A 25,470-nucleotide genomic window follows, 5' to 3' on the forward strand; every position below is an offset into this window, starting at 1 on the left:
GGTACGCGGGGCCTCTCACTGCTGTGGCCTCTCCCGTTGCGGAGCACAGGCTCCGGACGTGCAGGCTCAGCGGCCATGGCTCACGGACCCAGCCGCTTCACGGCACATGGGATCTCCCCGGACGGGGGCACGAACCCGCATCCCCTGCAACGGCAGGCGGGCTCTCAACCACTGCGCCACCAGGGAAGCCCAACATTCTTGATTTAATGAAATATAAAAGCATAGTTGGTACTCAACAGTTACTAATTCCCTCTCCAGCACCCTAATTTCATAGCAGAAGAACTGGGCCAGAGGTAGGTAAAGTGACTTGTCTAAGTTCCCATAGCCAGCAGGGAGTCAGAATTCTCTTTTTTCTCCCACTCAGGCCAGGGTTATGTTTGCTTTTAAATCACAGCATCAACTAATAAGAATAACCGTATTCAGGCAAGAGGAGTCATGCTGCAGAATGGGAAGCAGTGACATTATATAACATCAGAATTTAATTATATAACATTAGAATTAAAAAAATGAACAGTTTTATCTCAGAAACATTACACAGTAAGATATAACATATTACAACATCAGGTTTCTTACAACTTTAAAAACTTCTGAACTGGCAACTCAATGTTTAGAAATTCTTTTAGGCTATAAAGAGTATTATATTATTTAGGGGACTGCCTCTTAGAACAGAGTCTAACTCTTGTTCTTTGTAATAAAAAACAAACTCATCAGCCTGCGCCTACTTCTAAGTGAAGTTGAGTACTATTTTTTCAGTGTTCAACTTAAAAGATCTCTGGGCAGCAGACTAAAATGTTTGTTTTATAATTGCCCGCTGAACTATGATAGTTTGTTTCCAGATGGTGCCCTTCCTTCAACCTGCACAGTCTCTCCTTGTTCGGAGCTTTTCAACCTCCTGCTGATCACACTACCCCCACCCCTATTTAAAGCTACAGAGAGGAAATCCTAAAGAGACTTTCCCCCCAAGTCTCCAGCAAATTTTTGGTGACGTAATATGTGGGCTGAACTTGAGTCTCCTGAGAAAGAGAGGGAATCACTATTCAAGGGTACTGTATATACAATCTGGGTCAGCTGCAGCTGGTTACTGAATTTCTCCATGTGGCAGACAGAGCAAAGCCACAATGCTTTCTCTGCTGGATTAAAGACAGCCCGCAGACCAGGAACTTCCACTATACTACTTAAAATTACATAGGTGGCTTGTCAGATTCAATTGATTTGTGCTGTAAGAAGAAAAAGAAGTTCCTTAGTACAGCTTGGATTCAACGGTCCAAAACAAAAATGCAGTTGCCATTAAAGTCACAGACGAACAAACTTCACTGACTTTTAAAAGCAAGAGTAAGAGCAGCAAGTCTCTGGGTTTGCTTTATCAACAGATGCAAAAGGTATTATAATATTTCTTTTACTTTTATTTAAAAATTCTATGTATGTTGAAATGTACAATTATTTTACATTTGTAGTAGAAATTTCAAAGTCTCTTATTAATCAAAGAATTTTGGAATATACTACAATTTGTTTAGTCTGAATAAGGTTTTGTTTTGCAACTTTATATAAAACTGGTCATTATATACTTTATGATAATTAATGAATTATTTGAGGTTCAATTTAATGGTACTTAGTGTATATGTTTATGGACTGATGCATACATGCTGGGTTTCAGAAAACAAGTACTTTAGTGACATTAGAAATTTTAACAAGTAACATTAAATGTATAAGATTTACAGCACAGTGATTAAAAACAAAGGGATACAGACTAAAGAAAATAGTTGTAAACATGGTTTGCTTCTCTTTACATAGCTACAGTGTACATGCTAAAGATTTACATATACTGTGAAGATATCTTAAAGTATAGCTGCAAAACACAGCTAAGAAGATATAAAATTAACTGAAAAGCTCTGCAACAATACCTCAATTATAGCATAACCAAATATAACCTAAATATTAATATTTCATATTACTAAATATTAAAGATTTAAAACAAGTCTACGGTATTTCTTGCTAAAACTCAAATTTTTAAATAGTTTCATAGGCTTATATGTAACAGTACTTTAACTTGGGCAACAGAAATTAAAACTGCTACAACTGGAATTACGTGAAAAAGCAAAGCGATTGATACATTAAAAAATCCTAAAACCTTACAGATTGTAATTGAGGAGAAGAAATAAAATGTGATAGAAGTATTGTGTAAGTCGTCAGCATTAACAATAGCAAATAAGAACCCAGAAGATACAATTACTTAAATACGTAATTAAAAGACCAAAAATATAGGTCAACAAACACGATTCTTTCAATATTCTATCTGGGGGCTTTGTTTAATTGTATTACTAGAATTATTAAAAATAAAATTACTAGTTACCAACAATGAGCTTTAACACCAAAGGCACTTAAATTTGTTATGATCTGGGGGTCCTCTGTCCTTTTAAAAATCAAAGAAATTCAAGGTAAGAATCTTCAACAAGCAAAAAATGGTAAAGCTAAATAGGATTTCTTCAACTTTACTTTCATGTCCTTTCCTTAAAGATTCAAAACTCTCAATACTGGGAGGATCTCTGTTAAACATATTTTACAAGAAATTCCGATAAAATTTCCAAACAATACTGGATCTGAAATACTGTCATCTCTTTCTTTTTTTGTTGTTGTCGCTATGAAAATACAGGACCTCAGTTAAACCTCAGTTCTTACTGAAGCCTTAGGCAAGCATTTAATCTGAAACCCAGATAACTATTTATCCCTTCCTTAAATATCTCCAGGGGATGAAACTGTTCTCAAGTCTCTTCCCAGAACATAATTCACAATCTAGAAGTCTTTATCTAAGGTATCTTTGGTGCTTCATAAATTTAAGTTCATTGCCTCATGCTGTTTTCAGTGTGTGACACAGCCAGTTAAATGCCTCTATGCATTTACCATCTGAAAGGAAGTATATCCTAACTTTCATTTCTTCTCCCTACTAGCTGGCAATGTAGCAACTATGAAGAAAAATAGTACCAATAAAATTAACTCAAAGCATGGAAGGCTTTTTTTCTCCCCCCCTAAAAACAACCAAGCAAAGACATAGATTTAAGCTTAAGTATACTGTGACTAATTTACAACATTCTCGAGGGACCTAGGAAAATTTTAACATATACAGAAAGGTTTTATGATGTAACACAGATTTATGGATCTTTCACTTTAAAAACTGAACATATGTGGGAAAATACAAATAAGAGAATGTTTTCATAAAAGGTAAACAGTAAATGTATTTTAAAAACTCCTTTACTCATGATGTAGCTAGTCTACTCCTTAAGAAGTGTGGTTCCTTATTCAGCTTTAGGTGACAACAAAGTCATGACTTTTGTAAAGGTTAAGGGAATTGTATTTGTTTTTTTAAAAAATAAACTTTTGGTTGTCTCCTTTAAATATTAACTTAGGTCAGAGTCTCTTATGGTAGACAAGAATTCATCTTATGATTTAATTATACAGGAACCCACAAAGAGCCAAGGCAGAACACACCAAAAGGAAGCTACTGCTATTTTAATTTAGATTTGTATTTTCACATTTTTGTTCTTCCATGATAACACGGATACAAAGTCACATTAGCAGACTTGCATTATATGCTCTTAGTTCTATAAAAATCTGTGTCTGATAGGAATACAAGATCTTCAGTCAGAATACTGTTCAGAAAAGTCTACATGTTTTGAGGTTTCTTGATACTCTCTGAATTTTCCTTGTTTTGGTAGCTTATTTCATACTAGTTTATTTAGATAAAATAATTTTATGATCTAAGAGTTTCCATTCCATTCCTGAAGTGACTGAAATGAGTGCATCTGAACACTGGATACGTTAACTACGCAGGAGAAATGCTATACGTTTACCCAGCAGGCTGATGGCTTCTATTTTACTGTCCGCCGTTTTAAAAATAAACCATATCTAAATTCTATGAATCTGCAAGTATAACAAGAAATATTCTATTGGTTTTTGGTACAGGTAACTCTAGTATAGTAACTAGAGTCCTTTTTAAATAAAATAGATGACACTCGGTCTAAGTTTTCTACTAATGTCAGAAGGCGAAGTATGAACGCAAAAAACTAAAAGTACTCATCCAAGTGTACTTCTGGCTCTCAGTCAGCAAACAGAAAGCCTTTGACACAAACATGGAATATTACTATGCACCTATCTCATGTTAGGAAAAGAAAAAGAATTCTGTACATTCCATCCATTCTTTGCTTTATTTTCATTATCACCCTGTTTTGCAAACATTACTCATTTCATTTGAAAACACCAAAGTAAGGAGACATGGTTTTAGAAAGCAGTAGTCATCTTTATGACTCTAGTTGAAGAGTCCATATTTCATTGATACAACCTTTAATTTTAGGAGGCTTCATAATCAAGTTAGACAGGAAACTATCAACTAACAGAATACATATGGAGGGAAAGGAGTGACAGCAGAAAAGCCTGGGATATAAAAATGATCCACAAATACCTGTGCATAATTAAGTTAATGGGTCAATGTAAAGAGATACAAACCAGGAAAAGACTGTAAAAGACAAGGAACACAAAGTTAAGACTCCTCTGCAGTTACTACATGACAAGGATAAAAATCACAGGTCTAGAAAATTATGAGTAGAAGATCTGAATCCCAGTTGAGTGTTTTAGCTCCTCCAGGTTTATTTCTTTGCAAAATGGTAGATGTTTACTTCACAGTGCTGTTGTGAATGCAAACAGTTAACACGCGTTAAGCACTACAAAAATATAAGGGATTGTTACAGTGTTGGTGATAGAAAAAAGGTTAGAATACGTTGCCATATGATGTAGTTGTTATTGAAAAACGTGAACCCTGGAGTCTTCTGCCTGAGTTCAAATTCTGGTTCCATGTCTTAGAAGCTGTGAGGTACTTAACATCTGGATGCCAGTTTCTTCATTTGAAGATGAGGATAATAATAATCTACCTCAGAGGGTTGTGGTGAGATGTAAATGATTTAATACGTGTAAAAGGCTGAAACAATGCCTGGCACTTAACACACACCCAATAAAAATGAACTATTGTTATTGCTGCGTTGCTATTTATTAATAGCAGGCATAAACAACTTGGGACCTGGCTCTCCAAAGCAAAAAACAAGTACCTGGTTGGAAAATGGGATAGAAAATTTCTTAGTATATCCACTGCCATCCTTCAGAAACAGCAGACAGGAATCAAGTTTATAAGAGAGAGAAGGTGGGCTATACTATAGCAGCTTGTTAATGAACCTGATGGGGTGACACATCTTACTCTTTCTAACTGCTACTACTATTCAGGGAGGTAACGAAAGAAAAAGAAAGCAGCTTTGGTTCTTGGAACTACTCTTATGGTTTCCTCGAGTGTTTCTATAGAAATTGTACTATAAAAGGCAAGTATGTATCTGCCACAGCAAAAATGGAACATTCCAAGCACACATTTTAGCGTATGCGCCACTGCTATAAACACTGACTGAAGAGCCAGGGAACCTGAATTCTAGACCTGGTTCTAATATTATCTATTTGTGTGGCCATGGCCTTGGCTTTCAACATACCCATGGGAGCAAAGAGGTCTTGTCTTGAATGAGATGAGATGGTCTTTAAGGTACTTTCCAACTCTAACGATCAGATTCAACGACAGATGAGTTTCTTTCCTTGGTAATCGTTATAAAAAATTATTAACATTTGACTAAAATGAAGTTCAGTAGAACTTCTGTTAGAAAAATGAACCTGCTGAATCATATATAAGCTGAGAGCGTATATATGATTACGATTTAGGAAACACAATTACCCACAATAATGACTGTGAGCATGCTATCATTCTTAAACTTGTCATCAATCCCAAAAGGACATGTTACAAAAACAAACAAAAAATATGATGCTAAAACTTTCTGGTTTTAGATTTGTCTAAAAATATTTTTTTAATTTGATAGATAAAAAAGATACTTATTAGAGAGGGCCAATTTAACTGAAACCGCACAATATAAATAAAAAACACGGGCAACTTTCATACTAGTTAGAGAAGATGTTTTAATTAATGCCTTACCAACATTATGTACCATTTTCCAAGCCTTAAGATAGCAAGTGAACTTTTTAAAGGTAAGAAAAGTGTCTTATCAGGGTCTCAGAAGCCGCAAGAGCACCTAACAATATGCCTCAGCACACAGTGGGCACTCACCAAGATCTGCTCATTGAGCTGGGGAACAAAAAGCATTACAATAAGGTGGTAGTTGGAGAGCTCATCTCTGAAACCTAATTTTTAAACAAACAGGAAGGTGCTTAATACTGAATTTAAGAAATTAATAACTTTAATTCTGGCCCAATTTATTAACACCAATAGATATTCAGTTTTTCCCTTAGATACTTTTTTTATGTTACTGACTTTAAAAGTAGATTAATATCAATTCTTTTCTACTTTTTCCCTTCATCTTTTTTTTTTTTTTTTTTTTTTTTTTAAAGACGTCACACAACCTCATTTCAAAATGAAGGCTTTTACCTGGACCCTAAGTGTGCTATTCTTCCTACTAATGGGCATTGGACATTGCAGAGGAGGACAGTTCAAAATAAAAAAAATAACCCAGAGGAGATACCCTCGTGCCACAGATGGTAAAGAGGAAGCAAAGAAATGTTCATACACGTTCCTGGTACCTGAACAAAAAATAACAGGGCCAATATGTGTCAATACCAAAGGGCAAGATGCAGGTACCATTAAAGACATGATCACCAGGATGGACCTTGAAAACCTGAAGGACGTGCTCTCCAGGCAGAAGCGGGAGATAGATGTCCTGCAATTGGTGGTGGATGTAGATGGAAACATTGTCAATGAGGTAAAGCTGCTGAGAAAAGAAAGCCGTAACATGAACTCTCGTGTTACTCAACTCTATATGCAACTATTACATGAGATTATCCGTAAGAGGGATAATTCACTCGAACTTTCCCAGTTGGAAAATAAAATCCTCAATGTCACCACAGAAATGTTGAAGATGGCAACAAGGTACAGGGAACTAGAGCTGAAATATGCTTCCTTGACTGATCTTGTCAATAACCAGTCTGTGATGATCACTTTGTTGGAAGAACAGTGCTTGAGGATATTTTCCCGACAAGACCCCCACGTGTCTCCTCCTCTCGTCCAGGTAGTGCCACAGCACATTCCTAACAGTTATCAGTATACTCCTGGTCTGCTGGGAGGCAATGAGATACAGAGGGATCCAGGTTACCCCAGAGATTTAATGCCACCACCTGATCTGGCAACTTCTCCCACCAAAAGCCCTTTCAAGATACCACCGGTTACGTTCATCAATGAAGGTGAGTTACCTCTTACTGTTAAAAATGGAAGTACAAGGTTAATATGTTTTATGGTTTATGAGACAATGCTCGTAATACATGCCTATTCTTCATTCTGGTGATGTAATTATACATGAACATTAAATTTTCTGTTTTTGTTTTCTATCAACCAAGAACTGATCTTAAATACATCTCTCAGCTCTAAGAGTTCATAGGAACAGTATATTTCGTGGAAAAAGTAGTCTTTCATCCAAATTCTTACAATCTGAATTACTAGCATTGAGACAGGGATGAGTCCACAATCCACTCCTAACCTCTATGACCATCCTCTCGGACTCCAACCAGATCCTCACGACTGCTAAACAATCCTTTCATTTGCCTCTTGATGCTCTTCCCATCACCATCTTCCTCAAAAGGAACATGTAATAATTTGCTTTCACTCTCCTAAAGCCTAGAATTAACCCCCTCTTATCTCCACTCTCAGCACATGCACCACCTACAGCTGTGCTGAGATTAAGTCTACTCAGGCCTAGGTTCCTTGTGCTTTCCTATCGTGAAAACATTTGCACAAAACCCATGCCTTCTTGCCCTCAGTCTCAAGAGGAAAAGATATCCCTCCTATTTTGTCTCAAGAGGAAAAGATATCCCTCCTATTTTCCAAAGCTAAAATCCTACCGTTGTACCTTGTAACCATGTAAGTATAAGTAAGTTTTCAATACATTAAAAAACCTGAGAATTGATCCTAATATCTCTACCTCTGTTTCTAATTTCATTCCTTCTTCCCTTCATTATCAGTCACTCATCAAGGTGCCCAGAATAAAAAGATGAAGAATTCATCTTTGTTTCAGTCTAGTAATAAGCTCACTGCTAACTTTCTGAAAACATTTCTTTTACACCTACATCCAATTTCTCATAAGCCATTCTCCTGAATTCTTTACAGGTTGATTTGTTTTCTTGGAGTAAAGGGAAAAAACCCAAACGCCCAAAAGTAAAAAAAAAAAAAAAATTAATTACAGTTCATTCACTTACTTTCTGAAAAGGCAGGACAAAAAACTGCGCACAGACTATGAAATAATTTTAAACAACAACAAAAACACAGAACAAAGACAAAGACTGGAAGTATGTACATCACAAAGTGGATGTGTCTTTCTGCAGCAGCGGACACCACTGACCATTCACATCTCTGCTTTCTTGGGCCTCCACATCATAATACTCTGACTCTTCCTACTTCTCTAGGTCCTTCAACTGGCACCTTTTTCCTTCTCCTATGGCTTAAAAAGGCTTTCTTGAAGATACTCTGTTTTAGAGGTCTATACTCCTTCAAGGCTACAAGTATCACCATTGCTCAGATGACTCCTGCATGGAGCTCTGCCTCTTGATTCTAACCAAAGCTAGATGTTTGCATCTGGTTATTCGACCATTACCTCACATGCTGCTGCTTCCTCTACTGAAATGCCTTCTTTCAGCTTATCTGTCAACCTGGCAGATTTCAAGGCTTAGCTAAAATAGTGTCTTAAATGTTATACCTACTCAGGTTCAAACAAACGTATCTAGATGGCTCCTTCCCCAAATTGCTGACTATGCCTTGACTATGTTTTTTACATCATATTACACTGGAGCTATTTGTTTGCATGTCTGTCTCCCTGCTAGACTGAATGCTTCTGGAAGAAAGTGAACTGTCTTTTCATGTCTCTCTCTCAAACATCTAGCCAGGATTAGGTTTGGCATGCTGTACTCAGCACATTGTAAGCACCACAATAAATACTTGAAGAACGAATAAATAAATAACTAAACCCTAAAACAATCTTTTCCCTAAACTGGCATTCTCCTTTTAGAAATAAGTAAATTATTATTATAAAAGCAATAATTACCGAAGAAAATCTAGAAAACACTAACAAACTTTGTAAAAAGGTTTGCTGAATATCCAAATACTCAGAAATAAACTACAGTTAACACTTTGGTAATAACCTTCAGGTCTTTCTCACCCCTCCCGCCCCCATAAACACGGTAATCAATATTCTTGCAACTTTAAAAATTAACTTTGTTCTTCTTTTTTTTCCTCTATGATTATACTCTCAGGATATAAATTTCTGTAAGTAAAATTGACAGGTAAATGGATTTTGACTTCTCTAGTTTGGTGTATGTTACTACCCGTTTTGGAATTCGCTTGGCTCATCTTTGACACTTCCCTCCTGTCCCACACACGCAGTCAACTAAGTTCTATTCATGTTGCTTTTCAGTCTTTCACGGATGTGTCCCTTATTTCTATTCAGAGCCAGAACTCTAACTTAGATCCAAATTATCTATGGAAGCAGCTAGAGGATAGAGACATCCTGGATTTCTAACTGGGTGACCTTGGCGGGGCTGGGGGCGGGTGGAAAGGGTTCCTCTGTGCCTTAGAATGTCTCTACTCTCTGTAACACAGACTCAACATTTCTTATATTCACTGTTGAATTATCAGTTACCTTCACATGTACACACAGTACTTGTACACACATCTAAATAAAATGCCTTCCATCTATAATACAAGCTCCTTCCTGGTAGATGGATACTGTGTCATTTGCAGATGCTAAATAAATGCTGGTTGACTTGATAACTACATTTTTACAGAGATTCTTAAAGTTGTCATTCCAAAGACCTTCATGAAAGTACTTTAACACATTCTATTGTACTGGAGTCATTCATTTTATAGCGTTCTAACTAACACTAACAACTGGCTAGTGTTCCATTAAATTAGGCAAATGATGATCATTATTAAGATTTCCAAAGGAATAACGTGTATGAAATGATCACCTGGGTATAGAAAGAAAAAAAAATAATTTTTATATTCTTTTAAAATATGTCTTGTGTAAGCTTTTACTGTATACAATTTACCAGTAGTTTTTACATACAATTTATAAGTAAACATATCTGAAGTGTGTGAAATTTTTTTTAACTGATGGGATGCACAATTATGTAAGTATGGAGATGACTGCCATGGAGTATTTTCTGTGGGTACTGATCTTAACTGGAGGTATCACCACCAGTTCTAGAAGAAATGATTATTCACATATTCATACACTGACACACGAAAAATGCCTAAGCAAAATGAGATGCGTCAGTTCTAGGTTTTATTACACATTGAGCTGTAGTGCAAAAAAATCTAGTATTACAGACTTAAATCATGCTGAGGATTTAGCATATCAAAGGTCCCATTAAACAGACTTTTGCTTTAATGAAACAATGGTGTATACATCCCAAATAAACCAATCCTTAATGTAAAAATTAAGCACGCGCATAACTTTTTCTGTTATTCATTATTTATTTGTTGTTATAAGTAAACATTAACTTTTTATTTTTTTCTATAAATGTTGGTCTCTGAAATTCAAGGACATAATTAGCTACAAGGGAAACTGCACAGAATTAAGGAAACTTGTTTCCTTTGTTATTGACCCTGGGTAAGTCACTTTGCCTGTGTTTTCTTGTTTGTACAATGAGAGAGTGCTGGTTGGACTGGAAGATTCTAACACCTCTTTCTAGTTCTAATATTCTGTGATTCTTATCAAATATAAACTACTACAAGCAACAATAAATAGACTTGCTATTTTTTCTTTACATATAACGTGCTAAAATCTTTGTTCATATTATTCTTATGTCAGACTGGAAAATATGTCTAAGCTGTTTGGGTACTTGCACAAAAAAGGGCAAAGATGGATGTCTATTGCTGTACTTACATATGCTTCTGGCAGCAAGAAGTTCATATTACTGCACTCTACATGTAGGTACATGATCATTATAAACTCTTTAAATGCATAATGTATATGCATTATTTAAAAAGTGTCCTTAGCCAGTCACAAAAAAGTCAAATACTGTACAATTCCACTTATACGAGGTACCTAGAGTAGTTAAATTTGTAGAGATAGAAAGTAGAAATGGTGGCTGCCAGGGGCTGGGGTGAGGGGAGGATGTGGAGTTGTTATTTGATGGGTACAGAGTTTTAGTTTTGCAAGATGACAAGAGTTATAGAGATTAACTGTACAATAATGAGAATGTACTAATGCCACTGAACTGTATACTTAAAAATGGTTAAGCTGGTAAATTTTATGTTATATATATCTTACCAGCATTTTTTTTTTACATCTTTATTGGAGTATAATTGCTTTACAATGGTGTGTTAGTTTCTGCTTTATAACAAAGTGAATCAGTTATACATATACATATGTTCCCATATCTCTTCCCTCTTGAGTCTCCCTCACTCCCACCCTCCCTATCCCACCCCTCTAGGTGGTCACAAAGCTCGGAGCTTATCTCCCTGTGCTATGTGGCTGCTTCCCACTAGCTAGCTATTTTACATTTGGTAGTATATATATGTCCATGCCACTCTCTCACTTCGTCCCAGCTTACCCTTCTCCCCCTCCCGGTGTCCTCAAGCCCATTCCCGAGTAGGTCTGCATCTTTATTCCTGTCCTGCTCCTAGGTTCTTCAGAACCATTTTTTTTTTTTTTAAGATTCCATATATATGTGTTAGCATACGGTATTTGTTTTTCTCTTTCTGACTTACTTCACTCTATATGACAGACTCTAGGTCCATCCACCTCACTACAAATAACTCAATTTCGTTTCTTTTTATTTATCAGCATTTTTTTAAAAAGGTGTTTTAATGACAATTTTATATTTTCGTTTAAAATGGTTATAGGAAAAATGCACCTCAAGAGAACAAACTTACTAGGAACTTATGCCAAATAGCAGAATACTTTTGTTGGTTTACAATAAATAATCTCCAGAGACATTACTTTCCCTCTACCTAAAAAACAAAATGTTTGAGAATGTAACTATACACTTGGCAAACTGCCATCAAAAAATTCTTAACTGTTAATGTTATTCATTGGCTACATTTTGGGTTAGTCTTTCATAAAAGAAAACATTTTCCTTTTACAAATGGTGTATTTATAAAAATACGTTCATTCCTTGTAGGTGAATGAAGCTGAGAAAGTTCCTTCATAGTAAGTTAGAGAATAGATCTGAATACCAGGAAACTTGGATTCTGGCCAGGCTTTTCCTAGGCCCAGTTGCTTCTTTTGTAAAAGAGTTTGTTGTGATGATTAAATGAGGTGATGCATGTGAAAATGCTTTGTGTACAGTCTGAATATCATTATTACATTTTTTGAGTGCACTTTCCAATATATGCCTTGCTACGTATGGGAATATAAAAGGTAAGCTTAAAAAGTTAAATTTGAAAAACAGTCATTAGAAACTAAAAAAAAATGCTTTTTAGTGGGTAATAAGCTAATTTTCAATTATTTATAATGTTTCCTATTAGTAAATTTTAAAAATGCAATTGGTTTCAGTGGCATATTTATATTAGCACTTAAACTAAGAGAAACTAAAGAAGACTGGTTAAGCAAAGTGGTTGAAATATGATTCCATTAACCAGTTATAAAAAATAATCGGTATATTCTTAAGTAACTTCAATATAAAAGCTCAGGTTGCTAACTGCATTTTAAACTTATACATTATAAAGTAATTCATATTATTACAAGAAAGAATCTATTATCACTTTAGAAAGTATTTGCCTCAAATTTCCCATTCCAGAAATGCTGTTGAATATACTTACCTTATGCTTAACTCACAACCCAATTAAAAAGTTTACCTCTTAAAAGATTTTACTTGCTGACCAATTATTTGAAAGCTCTAAATTGGTTATGTCTGTTGTCCTATTTCTCCTATCACAAAGAGCACAGGATTGGGACAAAGTAAGAAAATTAATGAGGAATTCAGCAACAAAAAGAAAACGATTTTCCTTTTAAGTAATTAAACAGTTTCTTTATAGAAGGAGAATAGGTAGGTTAAATAAAGATGGTTCCCAGTAAAGGTGCTATTCAAAGTAGGAAACCTCTTGTCTTTTGTAGCCCACTGTTCTGTTCAAAATCCGGGTTCTTAATGAAAAAATACATGTTGGAAAATATGTGGCACGACTGGTCAATATTTTTCTTTCTATGATGAATCAGACCTGTTAACTGGAGTTTGTTAGTCTTATATAAATTTTAATCATCAAAGAAACTGAGGAAGAAAGACTGGTCCTTCAAATTCAATGTACAGAATTCCATTTTCCCGCTTTGAGAAGAATGCAATTGTGTCATAGAAGATGACTATTTCAAGGTTACTCAATGCAAGTCACAGATGTAGAAAACAAACTTATGGGTACCAGGGGGAAAGGTGGGGTGGGTAGGGATAAACTGGGAGATTGGGACTGACATATACACACTACTATAAATAAAATATTATAGATAACTAGTAAGAACCTACTGTATGGCACAGGGAACTCTACTCAGTACTCTGTAATGACCTACATGGGAAAAGAATCTAAAAAAGAGCGGATATATGTATAACTGATTCACTTTGCTGTACACCTGAAACTGACACAACACTGTAAATCAATTATACTCCAATAAAATTAAAAAAAAAATTACTCAATGCAAACAAACGGTTAATAAAATTCCTATTTTGAAAGAAAGGTACTTCCAGTCTATACCCTTTGAACCATTAATAACAAATTCCTGAATCATATATAAATATCATAGATAAATAAATCAATTAATTTATTTCTGATAATATAAACCAGCAAGTTAAAACTGGCTTCTCAAAAATAAAGCTGCTACTTTTTTACTAGTCATTTTAAGAATTCCTGTTAAGCATTTTGTATGGTACAGAGAAAGCAGTAAAATATTTAATGTAAGAATGATCTATAACCTAATTCTACAGCAGAAAATGAATAAGATATACAAGTTAATAATGAGAAAATATTTATGCCAAGACCAACAGTATACACTGGGCTAAGACAGGTTAATGGTTTACTTATAAAAATAAACAAATACTAAATTTTGATATTTACTATCTTTACTGACGAGAAAAAAAACAGCTATGAGCACTGCTAATTTTATCCATATGTCTTGGAAAAGAATTTCAACCACATTTTCCTAAGCCTTTATATCAACCAAGTCTAACAGGCATCCAAACTGTAAACATGAAGCCCACTACGAAAAAGTGGGTTGAAAGTTAAAGTTGAAGATAATTTTAAATTTGCATAAATGGAAGTCTTATCAAATCAAGGCTGGATCTAGAAAACCCAGAACTCCCCAGTTTGCTTAAACATCCGAGGGCTTATTAAATAGCAGGAAAGGAACAAATGGCATTTTACAAATATTCTGTCAAGATTCAAAACCTTGATGTTTCTAAATATTTTAACAGCAATTCAAATAATCTAATGAAAGTCCAACTTGTGAATATATAGTTAAACATAAAATGTAAACTGTCAAAACTATACTCAAATGAGTGCAGAGCAAACATTTACAAAGATGACATTCATAGAATAAGCAAATTTCTGAAATAAGAGAGGTATCTGTATGTATTGCAACAAAACCACTTCATGTGTGCCTTAACTACAATACTAATAGGTTTTAAAATAAGAGCAATGCTCCTCAGATATCCTTGACTATTGTGAAAGTGACAATTTAGAAAAAAAATCTGGTTAACGTGGTAAACAACTATAATGACTGCATTCTTAGACTGAAGAAATCAATTTCAACCGTACAGCCAACCTCAAGAGCTCTAAGTACCACCCTCCAACCACTGACATTTCAGACATGCAAAATTTGTAACTCCGCTGGAACATCAAGCTCTCTTCTGTCTCCACGCCTCAGCACATTTCACCCATGTGTGGCCTTGATCAGACCCTCCACCCCTAATGGCCAAACTCCTACTCAATCTTCACAACTCAGCTCAGATGGAGCCGACTCCAGCTCTTCCCCACAAATGTAGGTTAGCTAATTCTTAGCCAGTGTTCCCGGGTGCCCTGCTGACTCAATCAGAGTACTCAGCAAGCTGTAGTGGAGTTCGCTCCCCCCACTTCCCACTGGACTCTATGGTTGTTTCCTTATCCCTGGAGCCTAAAGATTTCTAGGCTATCATAGATGCAGAAAAGACATTTCTGGGAAAATTAATGCAGAACTGAGGAAACCACTGTGGCTGCCAGGAATCATTTAGTTCAACAAATATTTGAGCACCTAAGTGGGTTAACCTGTGGATACACAACCAAAAATTACAGTTCTTGCTTGTGAGTAAACAAATAAACACGTTACCATGCATTACGCAAAATAATTTAAGATTGGACCTGGAAATCATACTTCATTTAAACTTCTCTACCCTTCTCTGACTTGACTACAATGCGTGTTTCTGTAACGTGAAGTAGCTCATACGTGACTGATAAAAAAAGGAGAATAATATCAGCAAAACAAAGTGGTCATATTGATTCATATGGAATTTTCCCCAAGCATATTACTGTCTGTGCCACAAGTAACTGCAGCTGAACACAAAGTATGCTAACAGCTAACATCAGCTGCTATTTTTAGTGCACAGTTTTGCAGAACACGAGATTTTTCAGGAATACGTTATTTTTCTGCAATAGAAATGACTGTATATTCATCTTTGAATAGTCGCATTAAATTTATGAATTAAATAAACATTTGTTACACAAGCTCCTTAAATTACGCAGTAAGTGTCAAGGTCAGCAACGAAGAAGAAAAGGGAACAAAATTACTGAAGATGACTACTTTGTAAAGCATTGTGTTAAAGGCTCTGAATACTCTGTAATTTAAATTCAATAACTGAGAAGCTAGATAGCATAAAAATAATTCACACTGAATTTAAATGGAATGTGATCTAATTTATGGCCAGTCTGAAAAGGGCAAACATTATTTTTAGAATAGTCCTCCCTAGCTTAAGAAACTATTTACGAGCTTTCACAAACTAACAAATATCCTCATGACTATAAAAGCATAAATTCTGAACAAAATTTTAACAAATCAAAACAATCTATACATAAAAACGATAACATGACAAAGTTGAGGCTATCCCAGGAATAAAAGGTTGGTTTGACATTAAAAATACAATCCACAGAATTTATCATATTAACAAAAGAAAAAAGAAAAACCATATCATCATGTCAGTAGATAAATAAAAAGCCTTTGACAAAATCCTAAATCCATTCATGGTAAGAACTCTCAACAAACTAGGAAATAGAAGGAACAAGAATTTTTAAAGTAGTTATTACGGCTTAAAGGAAACTATGTTCATAATAAATGCAAGACTGGAATCTCAGAAGAGAAATAAAAACGATAAAAAAATAATCAAATTGAAACTCTATAACTAAGACAGTTAATACCTAACATAAATATAACCCAAGAAAGATAGCATTACATATTTCCAGTTTCATCAAATTTTTAATAGTAATCTGTAGTGCTTACAAGTCACTGTATTATAAAATTTTTAAAAACCTGAAACATAATAAAAACATGGACTAGAGAATTGATCATCTCTGATTTTTGTGTGTGGTTTTCAATTTCCTTGTTATTTAAAATGTGAAGGCAACTTAGTTGATTCATTTGCTTAACAAAAATGTATTGACCATCTACTTAATAGTTAGAACAGTGATGACATGAAGTCAGAAGAAAAACAAAAACAGTCTCCATCTTCAAGGAGTAATCTAGAGGGAAGAGTTTATAGTCTCTAAGAATCCCTTCTAATGACGTAACTGTGGAACTGTTTATTTAATGAGATTAATTCTATCCCAATAAGGCCCCATAAGGGACCCTGTATATACTTGGCACAGTATAGATAACACATTCCTCAAAATTTCAACAATCCTATCATCATTACAGTACAGACTTTCTTGGATGAATTTTACTTGACTAAACTCTCTTACTTTCACACATTTTCTAAAAATTCTACATGTCAGAATTTAAAAATTTTTAGTAAAATATAAAATTTGACAACTGAAATTTCTATACTTTTTTGGTTGTTCTAATAGATCTTTAGGGTAATTCTTATTTCTGAACCACTTCATATCTTGACATACTTACGAAAAAAAATCAAAGCATCAAAACACTGGAGAAGGGTGAAACTAAATAATGTTCAGTAAAACTAGAAGCTATCTTTCTTTAGATCAAAAATATGGAAATCACAAGTTCAACAGTCAAGACACTCTACAAATGATTTTACAAAATGTTTTGTCATTTTTAAATTTATGAAAAACTTATCAGTGGATTAAAAAATAGGGAGTGAATTCATAAAACTGTGAGATAACATGGGGACAACTGTAGCACAGCAGTTCAGAGCATAGATGCTGGGATTAGAAAAAAGTGGGTTTAAGCCTATGGTTTAAAGACTAGTTAGTTAACTGTTTCATCTATAGAACATCTGTAAACTATCAGAAAGTCATTGTGTAGATTAAATAAGAAAATTACTATCAGTCATATAAATTGATACAACACTTTAGAAAGGCATTTTGCCAACATTCCTAAAGTGTATTCTTATGAACTGTTGTATGAGGGAAAACGTTAAAAGATTCCAAAAGTTTGGGAAACTGGTTTACTTCAGGGCTTCTCAGTCTTTAATATGTGAATGTATATTGTGTTTCCGAATGGGTAACATAATATTTAGCAGTCTAAAACTTATCTGACGGTGGTATGCCATTTTCACTGAGCATCTCAAGGGACTAGTGTGTTCCACTGAAATCAAATTTTGGAAACTAAAAATTGGGCACTATGAAGAACTGTAAAGCTGTTTGTACCATTTTGATCCAGTAGATCAATCCTGCAGCATCTTTATAAGTATGAAAAAATGAAGCCAATAAGAAGACACTTTGTACAGTGTTATTTATAATAGCAAAAATCAGATAAAACCTCAGTGTCCGATGGCAGTGGAATAAACATGATACATCAACATCAAAGATTGCATATTACAGCTACCGTAGGTGCTAGAATGGAGACTGTAGTCCAATGGAAATGTTTGTTAAAATAAAAAGACATAATCCAATTTTCTATGTGTGTTAGAATTATAACAATACAAAAATGTATGTATTTGGACAAAGACTTGCAAGAACAGTGCAAGATAAAACAAGTTAATGTTCCAGATAGTGGGACTAGGGTAATTCTTTTATTTAGCTTTTTTTAAAATATAAATTTAGTTTCTTTAACTTGTATTGTGTACACAATACATAAAAAGTGGTATCTGTAAAGAAAGATACAAAGGTAAGTAAGACTCTTGACTAAAAACTACTTTAATATGGCTCTTTTCCTATTACGTTTCCTGGCAATCAAAGATATTCTGATTACAGGACCATTCAAAGACTGTCAGCATGCAAAAGAAGCTGGACATTCAGTCAGTGGGATTTATATGATCAAACCTGAAAACAGCAATGGACCAATGCAGTTATGGTGTGAGAACAGTTTGGATCCTGGGGGTTGGACTGTTATTCAGAAAAGAACAGATGGCTCTGTCAACTTCTTCAGAAATTGGGAAAATTATAAGGTAAATCAGTGTTTCAGACATGGGGGAGAGGTAGGAACAAAGCAGCTCTTGCAATAATAGTCATTATATGCAATAAATAAGATACACAGTTTAAAAAAAACTATCCATCTGTTTTTCATTATCTGCATTTGTCAGAAAGACAATTCTCATCTCTGGTTTTAAAGTCAAAATTAAAACGCAGAAAGGAAACTGAAGATGTACTTTAAAATGTTTCCTTTCAGTCTGAATGACTTACATATGTATTTAATTCTTTGCAAAGACTGATCCTAATTTCATTTTCTAAGAAGACAACTGCTTTTTTAATCATGACCACATTTGTGCCCATTATCAAGTATATTTAATCAGAGATAAACAGTCCTAGAAAAACCGTCACGTGCTGGAGGTCCTATACTTTATATTTACTTACTTATTTATTTAAAAGATTTTTTTGATGTGGACCATTTTTAAAGTCTTTATTGAATTTGTTACAACATGGCTTCTGTTTTATGTTTTGGTTTTTTGGCGGCAAGGCATGTGGGATCTAAGCTACCCCACCAGGGATGTGAACCCGCACCCCCTGCATTGGAAGGGGAAATCTTAATCACTGGACCGCCAGGGAAGTCCTCTACTTTAACAAGGGGAAAAAATCCTGCAACACAACCCCCCTGAAAATACATTTAACGTTAAGATCAGGTTTACCAAACTTATATTCTGCTGCATACCTGCAATGGCAAATGCTTACTGAAATAGGATAGTTAATTGATTTATTATGTTTTTCAAATATTAACCTACAATCTTTTAAAGAAGGAGCTTTGAAGATTACTGTTTTATCTTCTTACATTTACTAATTTTATTTCTAATAGAGTCAAAGAAGACAATTTGTTCTAGAACAGATACTATCATTTTTATTGAATATCATAAAAATGTTAGATGTCCTATTTGTTTGACTATGGTGGGGACAATATCTATATACAAAAAATTGTTTCTTTTTATGAGTATGAGAGAAATCAGGAACCCTTTTTAAGGGCCTGGGTAGTTTACTTAGTTAATGTTTTTAGTCGCTATGAATAATTTTAGTCCCTTCTGCCTTTGTCTTATTTGTGAAGTTTGGAGGTAGTTGTGCAAATAAATGCTGACAAATTAAGAGAAAGCAAAACAAAACAAAGTGATTATATGGGACTTCAGTAGAACAGGTGATCTACAAAAGTGGAAGGTCACATTACCACTTAAATTGTCAATATTTTTATGCTATCAAATGTTTAAAACTTATCTATAAAAAGTTTACTATCTCTATACTTATTCATGTAAGCATGCTCTCTGTTTATTAACAGAAAGGATTTGGAAACATAGATGGAGAATATTGGCTTGGACTGCAAAATATCTATATGCTTAGCAATCAAGATAATTATAAGTTGTTGATTGAATTAGAAGACTGGAGTGATAAAAAAGTCTATGCAGAATATAGCAGCTTTCGCCTGGAACCTGAAAGTGAATTCTATAGACTGCGCCTGGGAACTTACCAGGGGAATGCTGGGGATTCTATGATGTGGCATAATGGTAAACAGTTCACCACACTGGACAGAGATAAAGATATGTATGCAGGTGAGTAAGAAAAAACTGATGTGTATTCTCTGTAGAATCACCACTTTCTACGCATTAAATAGAACCCTGTTATTAAAGTATTGCCATTAAAGTCTTTTCAGAAAGGTCGTTTTGGACTCAAAGAGAATACAACCTGCTGAAAGGAACAGCTTTTAGGAGCTCTTCTCTAAGGCAGTCCCAAAGTGTGAACTCTGTGAACAAGGTTCTGTTGTTCTAACTTGATGGGGTGGAGATGGGAAACAAAACATACTCATCTGGAAATAAAACTTCCAACTGCCTAAAATTGCTAACAAATCCCACTGGACCCCTACCATGTGCTAGACACTGTTGTAGGTGCTGAGGAATACAGCAGTGAACAAAGTTCCTGCCCTTTTGGAACTTACTTTCTAGAAGGAGACAAGATGATTTGTTAGGTGGTGACAAGTACTTTAGGAAAAGTAAAACCGAATAAGGGAACAGGGGGTGGGTGCCATTTTATGTGGGTTGGCCAAGAAAGGTAACATTTGAATGTTACCTGAAGGGAGTGAAGGAAACAAGCCATTTGGGTACATCGGGTAAAGGCACTTCTTGGTAAAGGGGACTAGCAAGACGACTGCAGCATGTGGTACAGGAATAGCAAAAAAGCTTTATTCGGAGGGGAAATAGTCTCTTTAGAAAGACTCATTAAGGCCATCACATAATTTTTAATTTAATTTTCACATACTTTTGCCTTTTTAACCTAGGTTTCTGGCTCTGATAAAGACATACCCCTGAAAGCTGATTTATTTTTACATTCAGCTGTGTCTTGGCAAGCAGCGCATAGGTCTCTATTTCACACCAGCAAAAGAGGAAAAAAGGAAAACAAATATGATCATAATACATGCCTTACTTATAGAAATTCATTTGATTGCTAATAGTACTATTTCATATTATTTTGCTATTTTGAAAATCAATTTTCCCCAAACTTTACTCTGTTTAGCAACTCCATATCCTTCCCTCCCGATCTCTCCAATCTCTCTCTCTTGCACACAAAAACGACTTGCATTTTATTTACCCTGCTAGCCAGAAAATTAAATCACTTAACAACAACAAAAAAGCAGGTACTAAGCAAAGGGCAAAATAAAAACGGCAATTCAAGTGATCTTTCAAGTAGGTGATACTTAAGCAACAGTAACAGAATAAATGAAGAAACAACACTATGAAGATAAAGGTAACTGAAATCAGTAAGAAAAGCTCACATTGTTCTAAAAGTAGAATAAGTATTTGATGGTTCACAGAGTACCACACTTAGAAGAAACTTTTCCTCTGATGTCTATATTTTTTCCTCAAAGGAAACTGCGCCCACTTTCATAAAGGAGGATGGTGGTACAATGCCTGTGCACACTCTAACCTAAATGGAGTATGGTACAGAGGAGGCCATTACAGAAGCAAGTACCAAGACGGAATATTTTGGGCTGAATACCGAGGTGGCTCATACTCCTTGAGAGCAGCTCAGATGATGATCAAGCCTATTGACTGAAGGGAGACAGTCTCCAATGTAAATGACATAGAACTCTATTTTTCAGTTCCTATTAATGTAAATGTTATTTTGCACAATTCATTTCTACAGATATAGTTTTTTAAATGAATTTTACTGCAACTATAAAAGGAGATTTATGAATGTAGTCTCATCTTCCCTTAATATACTGCAGAGTATTTGCATCTATAATCCAAGTTATTTTAAAAATATTATTGACTAATTACAGGCAAAGTTTGTTCTCTAAAATGTAAATATTTGCCACAATGTAAAACAAATTTTAGCTTTATTTTAAATCAAAATTCAATCATGTTCAAGATCCTTATCAATTTATTTAAAAACTTTATGAAAATGCTGTAACTTCCAATGGAAAAATAATTTTAAGATTTCAGCAAAATAATACATTTTATTTATAAAAATATAGACAGGAAATTAGAAGAAAACTCTAGTTTTGCCAACATTCTACATTGAATAAAAGTTACTTCAAAGTGAATTTGTGCCTTTCACATGAAATGATTAAATATGAATTCTTGACAATATATTTTATGTCAATTTCCCAAAAGAATTAAGAAACCCACAGTATTAAAATACATACCTTTGAAAACAAAAAAATAACGTATGCCGTATTTAAATGGTCAATTTATAAAAACAGAAATATACAAATGAATTTTTCAATATTATCTTCATATGATTTGCTGAACATCAAAATCTCCTGAAATCTATTTTATGTTGTTATATCAGTAAAGTGTTGATATTACAAAAGTGCAGAATATTTAGTGAGCCAATGGTTTAAAGAACTGAATTATAACTCTAAGTTTATTTATTAATACTTTTCCCTCCCTAATTTACTGATCTTTACTATTTAGAAAAAACTTGTCTGCTAGTCAAGTCAGAAAGCTTGGACAGCTTTACAAGCATGACTGCATACTTACAGGTGAGACTAAAACAACTTCAAGAAACTGTTAGATATTTTTCCAATACTGAGATTCAACAGCTTCAGAATGGAATACACAGGGGTTTGGCTAGTCCAAACTGCCAATTCCAGTGTGTGTGTGTGTATCTTTAACTCATCTTTGCAACTAACAACTTTATTACCAATCTTCTAGAACAATTTTCTTCTAGAAATTATGTTCTGCTTAGAGCTGACCTTCCTTTAATTCATTTGTGAACTAAAAATTTTAGAGAAATCTCTTGAGACTTTTGCTCAACCAGTCAAAACTGAAGATAATTATAATTATCTGAACAACTCAAGTCCATCAACACGACCAATGTTTTTGCTCTGCCACATCTCAAAATAAAACTTCTGGTGAAAGAAGGTAAGAGAACATCAAACCCTGAAACCCTGATGTTATTCTTTGCTTTACCTGTGGTCCTTTCGGGATGGCTTTAAAGTCCCTCTCCACCATCCCCAGAACCAGAAAAATCTGCTGTAAGATTTCTGGGAGAAATTAGGCATCTAATTGTTTCATCAAATCTTAACTGAATAAAATTTTACTAGGGCATTCCATTTATTTGTAGAACTACAGCATTTCACTTAAACATCCAAAACCCTATTAAAGACAAGTCTTAGAGAATTTTCACAGAAGAGGAATATTATTAAAGCTAGAATCATGTGAAAGTCAACAAACTAGAAAACTGTGCTGAATGCTAACTGCCTTGGCCACAGGGTGCATTGTGCTCTCCTTTATAGAGGTGATATAGTTCTGCTCTGAAGTTCCTGGAAAGCTTAAGAATGACTTAGGCAAGTGAGTTCCTTGAGATCAAAGAAGCAGCAGCAGTATTGGGCTTCCCTGGTGGTGCAGTGGTTGAGAGTCCGCCTGCCGATGCAGGGGACACGGGTTCGTGCCCCGGTCCGGGAAGATCCCACATGCCGCGGAGCGGCTGGGCCCGTGAGCCATGGGCGCTGAGCCTGCGTGTCTGGAGCCTATGCTCCACAACGGAAGAGGCCACAGCAGTGAGAGGCCCGCATACCGCAAAGGGAAAAAAAAAAAAGAAGCGGTATTATGTCATAGCTAAGCATAGGTCCTAAAAGCAGAACTGCTTGGGTTTGTGGCCCAAATCTACCAGGTACCTGTGTTCCCTGGGGCAATTTATGTATTCCTGCCTTGGTTTCGTTATCTATAAAATGGAGATAACAACAGTACCTAGCTCACGTAGTTACTGTGAAAATCAAAGGAGGTAATACATGTGGTAAAACATTTAGAATAATGCCTGACACTAGTAAGTACTCAGTAGCCTTTAAGTGCCAGATTACTACTGCTCATCTATGTACTTTCTGCATTACCTATCACGGTGCCTTGCATAGAGTGAGTAATAAATGTACTAAAAGAAACAATATATCCAAATTTTCAGGTGCAAAATTACACCGATCCATGATCTTCATTTGCAAACCTAACAGAGCTATGTCAGCTGTTACAGCAGGTAGTTAAGAGAATGGGCCGTAAGAAAAATTAAGGTAAGAATAGCTATAGTAAGGGATTTCAGCCTAATGAGAATCTTGTCAGAGATTAGATAAGTCACATGTATGGCAGGCAAGGTCCGATAGCTAGCTACTTTACAGGTTACCAAGGAATAAGGTGTGGTTGCCTGACATTCAGTAACATTGAGCTATAACCCTGCAGCTGGTTTATAGAAGGATTATTTATGCTTAGTTATTTTTAATAAATGAAATGAAGCTTACCCTAAAAATGACTTAGACTCTATTCTCCACTCAATGGGATACCATCAATGTCAAGGAAACTTGGCATCTCTGAAGTAGACTTTTAAAACATGAGATATTGGATAAGGCCAATATTAGAAACCATACTGAAATTTAGTAGATATGAACTAACAAGCTCATCCTCAGGCTCCAAGCCTGGTTGAGTATAAAGATCAAATTTTCAGTCTAATATTCACTTGACTCTATGAGTCATGATACAGGAGTGCTAATTCTTCTAGCATTATATTTCTTAGGACTCCTACTGGTAATAATAAGCCTGTAAAAACTTCCACAATCATGAAAATGTTTCAAATTACTTGTAAACCTTTACTAATGTGATATGATTTTTATATATTTAAATTAATCAATGGTAAGTTAAAAATGATTACATCCTAACAATTTTTTAGTCTTTTATTTAGTGTCTGAGAAAATAAGTAAGAAAAGAATGATGCCACGACCCCTCCTCAAAAAGCCATCTAAAAATAAGCTCAGTTTTCAATTTTATCAGTGGGGTCAATAGTTATATTACATCATAATTCTATAGATAATTACAGGAAAGACTGAAGAATGAACTCAAAATTAAAACTAAAGACAGATTTCCAAAATATTAATATAATCCCACAATGCTTTCTTTGAACTATAAATGAAATGGTTATAATGCATATCTTTGTAGCAAGTGAATTTAACCTCCCTTGTCCCAGTTTCTTCACTTATAATATATGAATAATATCACGTATCTTATACGTTGTTGTTAAGAATTAGATAATTTATGTGAAGTATACAGTGTTGGGCATAGAGGATTAAGTTGCAAATAAATGTTACTTATTAAGATTTTTATTATTAGTCTCCTGTTAAGGTTTGCTAAAAAATTTACAAAATACATTACTGAAATATCAGCTGTTGGAAACACTACTGGCAAAGCTGCTGCAACTGGGGGAACCTGATCCTGTTTATGATTAAAATGCAGATCTGTATAGCTTCTACACACGATATTTTTTAAAGATATAAGGCCACTAAGAGAAAAACTATGAAAATGGGAAAGAAATCAATGTAACCCCATCCCCAGCCCTTTTTTTTTTTTTTTTTTTTTTTTTTTTTTTGG

The 25,470-nt window shown here is 34.8% G+C and overlaps 2 protein-coding genes across 4 annotated transcripts in view; one reads left to right on the forward strand and one right to left on the reverse strand.

The window, feature by feature from the left end:
- The window catches only part of RALGPS2 (Ral GEF with PH domain and SH3 binding motif 2), a 141,228-nt gene that overhangs the window by 45,077 nt on the left and 70,681 nt on the right, over positions 1 to 25,470 (reverse strand). The window lies entirely within an intron of this gene.
- The window catches only part of ANGPTL1 (angiopoietin like 1), a 21,909-nt gene continuing 2,593 nt past the window's right edge, over positions 6,155 to 25,470 (forward strand). The window contains exons 1-4 of one of the 2 annotated variants that reach the window (XM_024758745.1): positions 6,155 to 7,269; positions 18,401 to 18,594; positions 19,905 to 20,175; positions 21,486 to 21,664. In XM_024758745.1, coding sequence (XP_024614513.1) covers positions 6,447 to 7,269; positions 18,401 to 18,594; positions 19,905 to 20,175; positions 21,486 to 21,664 — 1,467 coding nt within the window. In that variant the 5' untranslated portion in view covers positions 6,155 to 6,446. Of the gene's footprint in view, positions 7,270 to 18,400; positions 18,595 to 19,904; positions 20,176 to 21,485; positions 22,044 to 25,470 lie in introns of those variants that run through there. The other variant, XM_024758744.1, reaches the window with a different exon arrangement.

The sequence above is a fragment of the Neophocaena asiaeorientalis genome, unplaced genomic scaffold, assembly GCF_003031525.2.
Source record: "Neophocaena asiaeorientalis asiaeorientalis breed wild unplaced genomic scaffold, Neophocaena_asiaeorientalis_V1.1 scaffold182, whole genome shotgun sequence".
Lineage (NCBI taxonomy): Eukaryota > Metazoa > Chordata > Mammalia > Artiodactyla > Phocoenidae > Neophocaena > Neophocaena asiaeorientalis.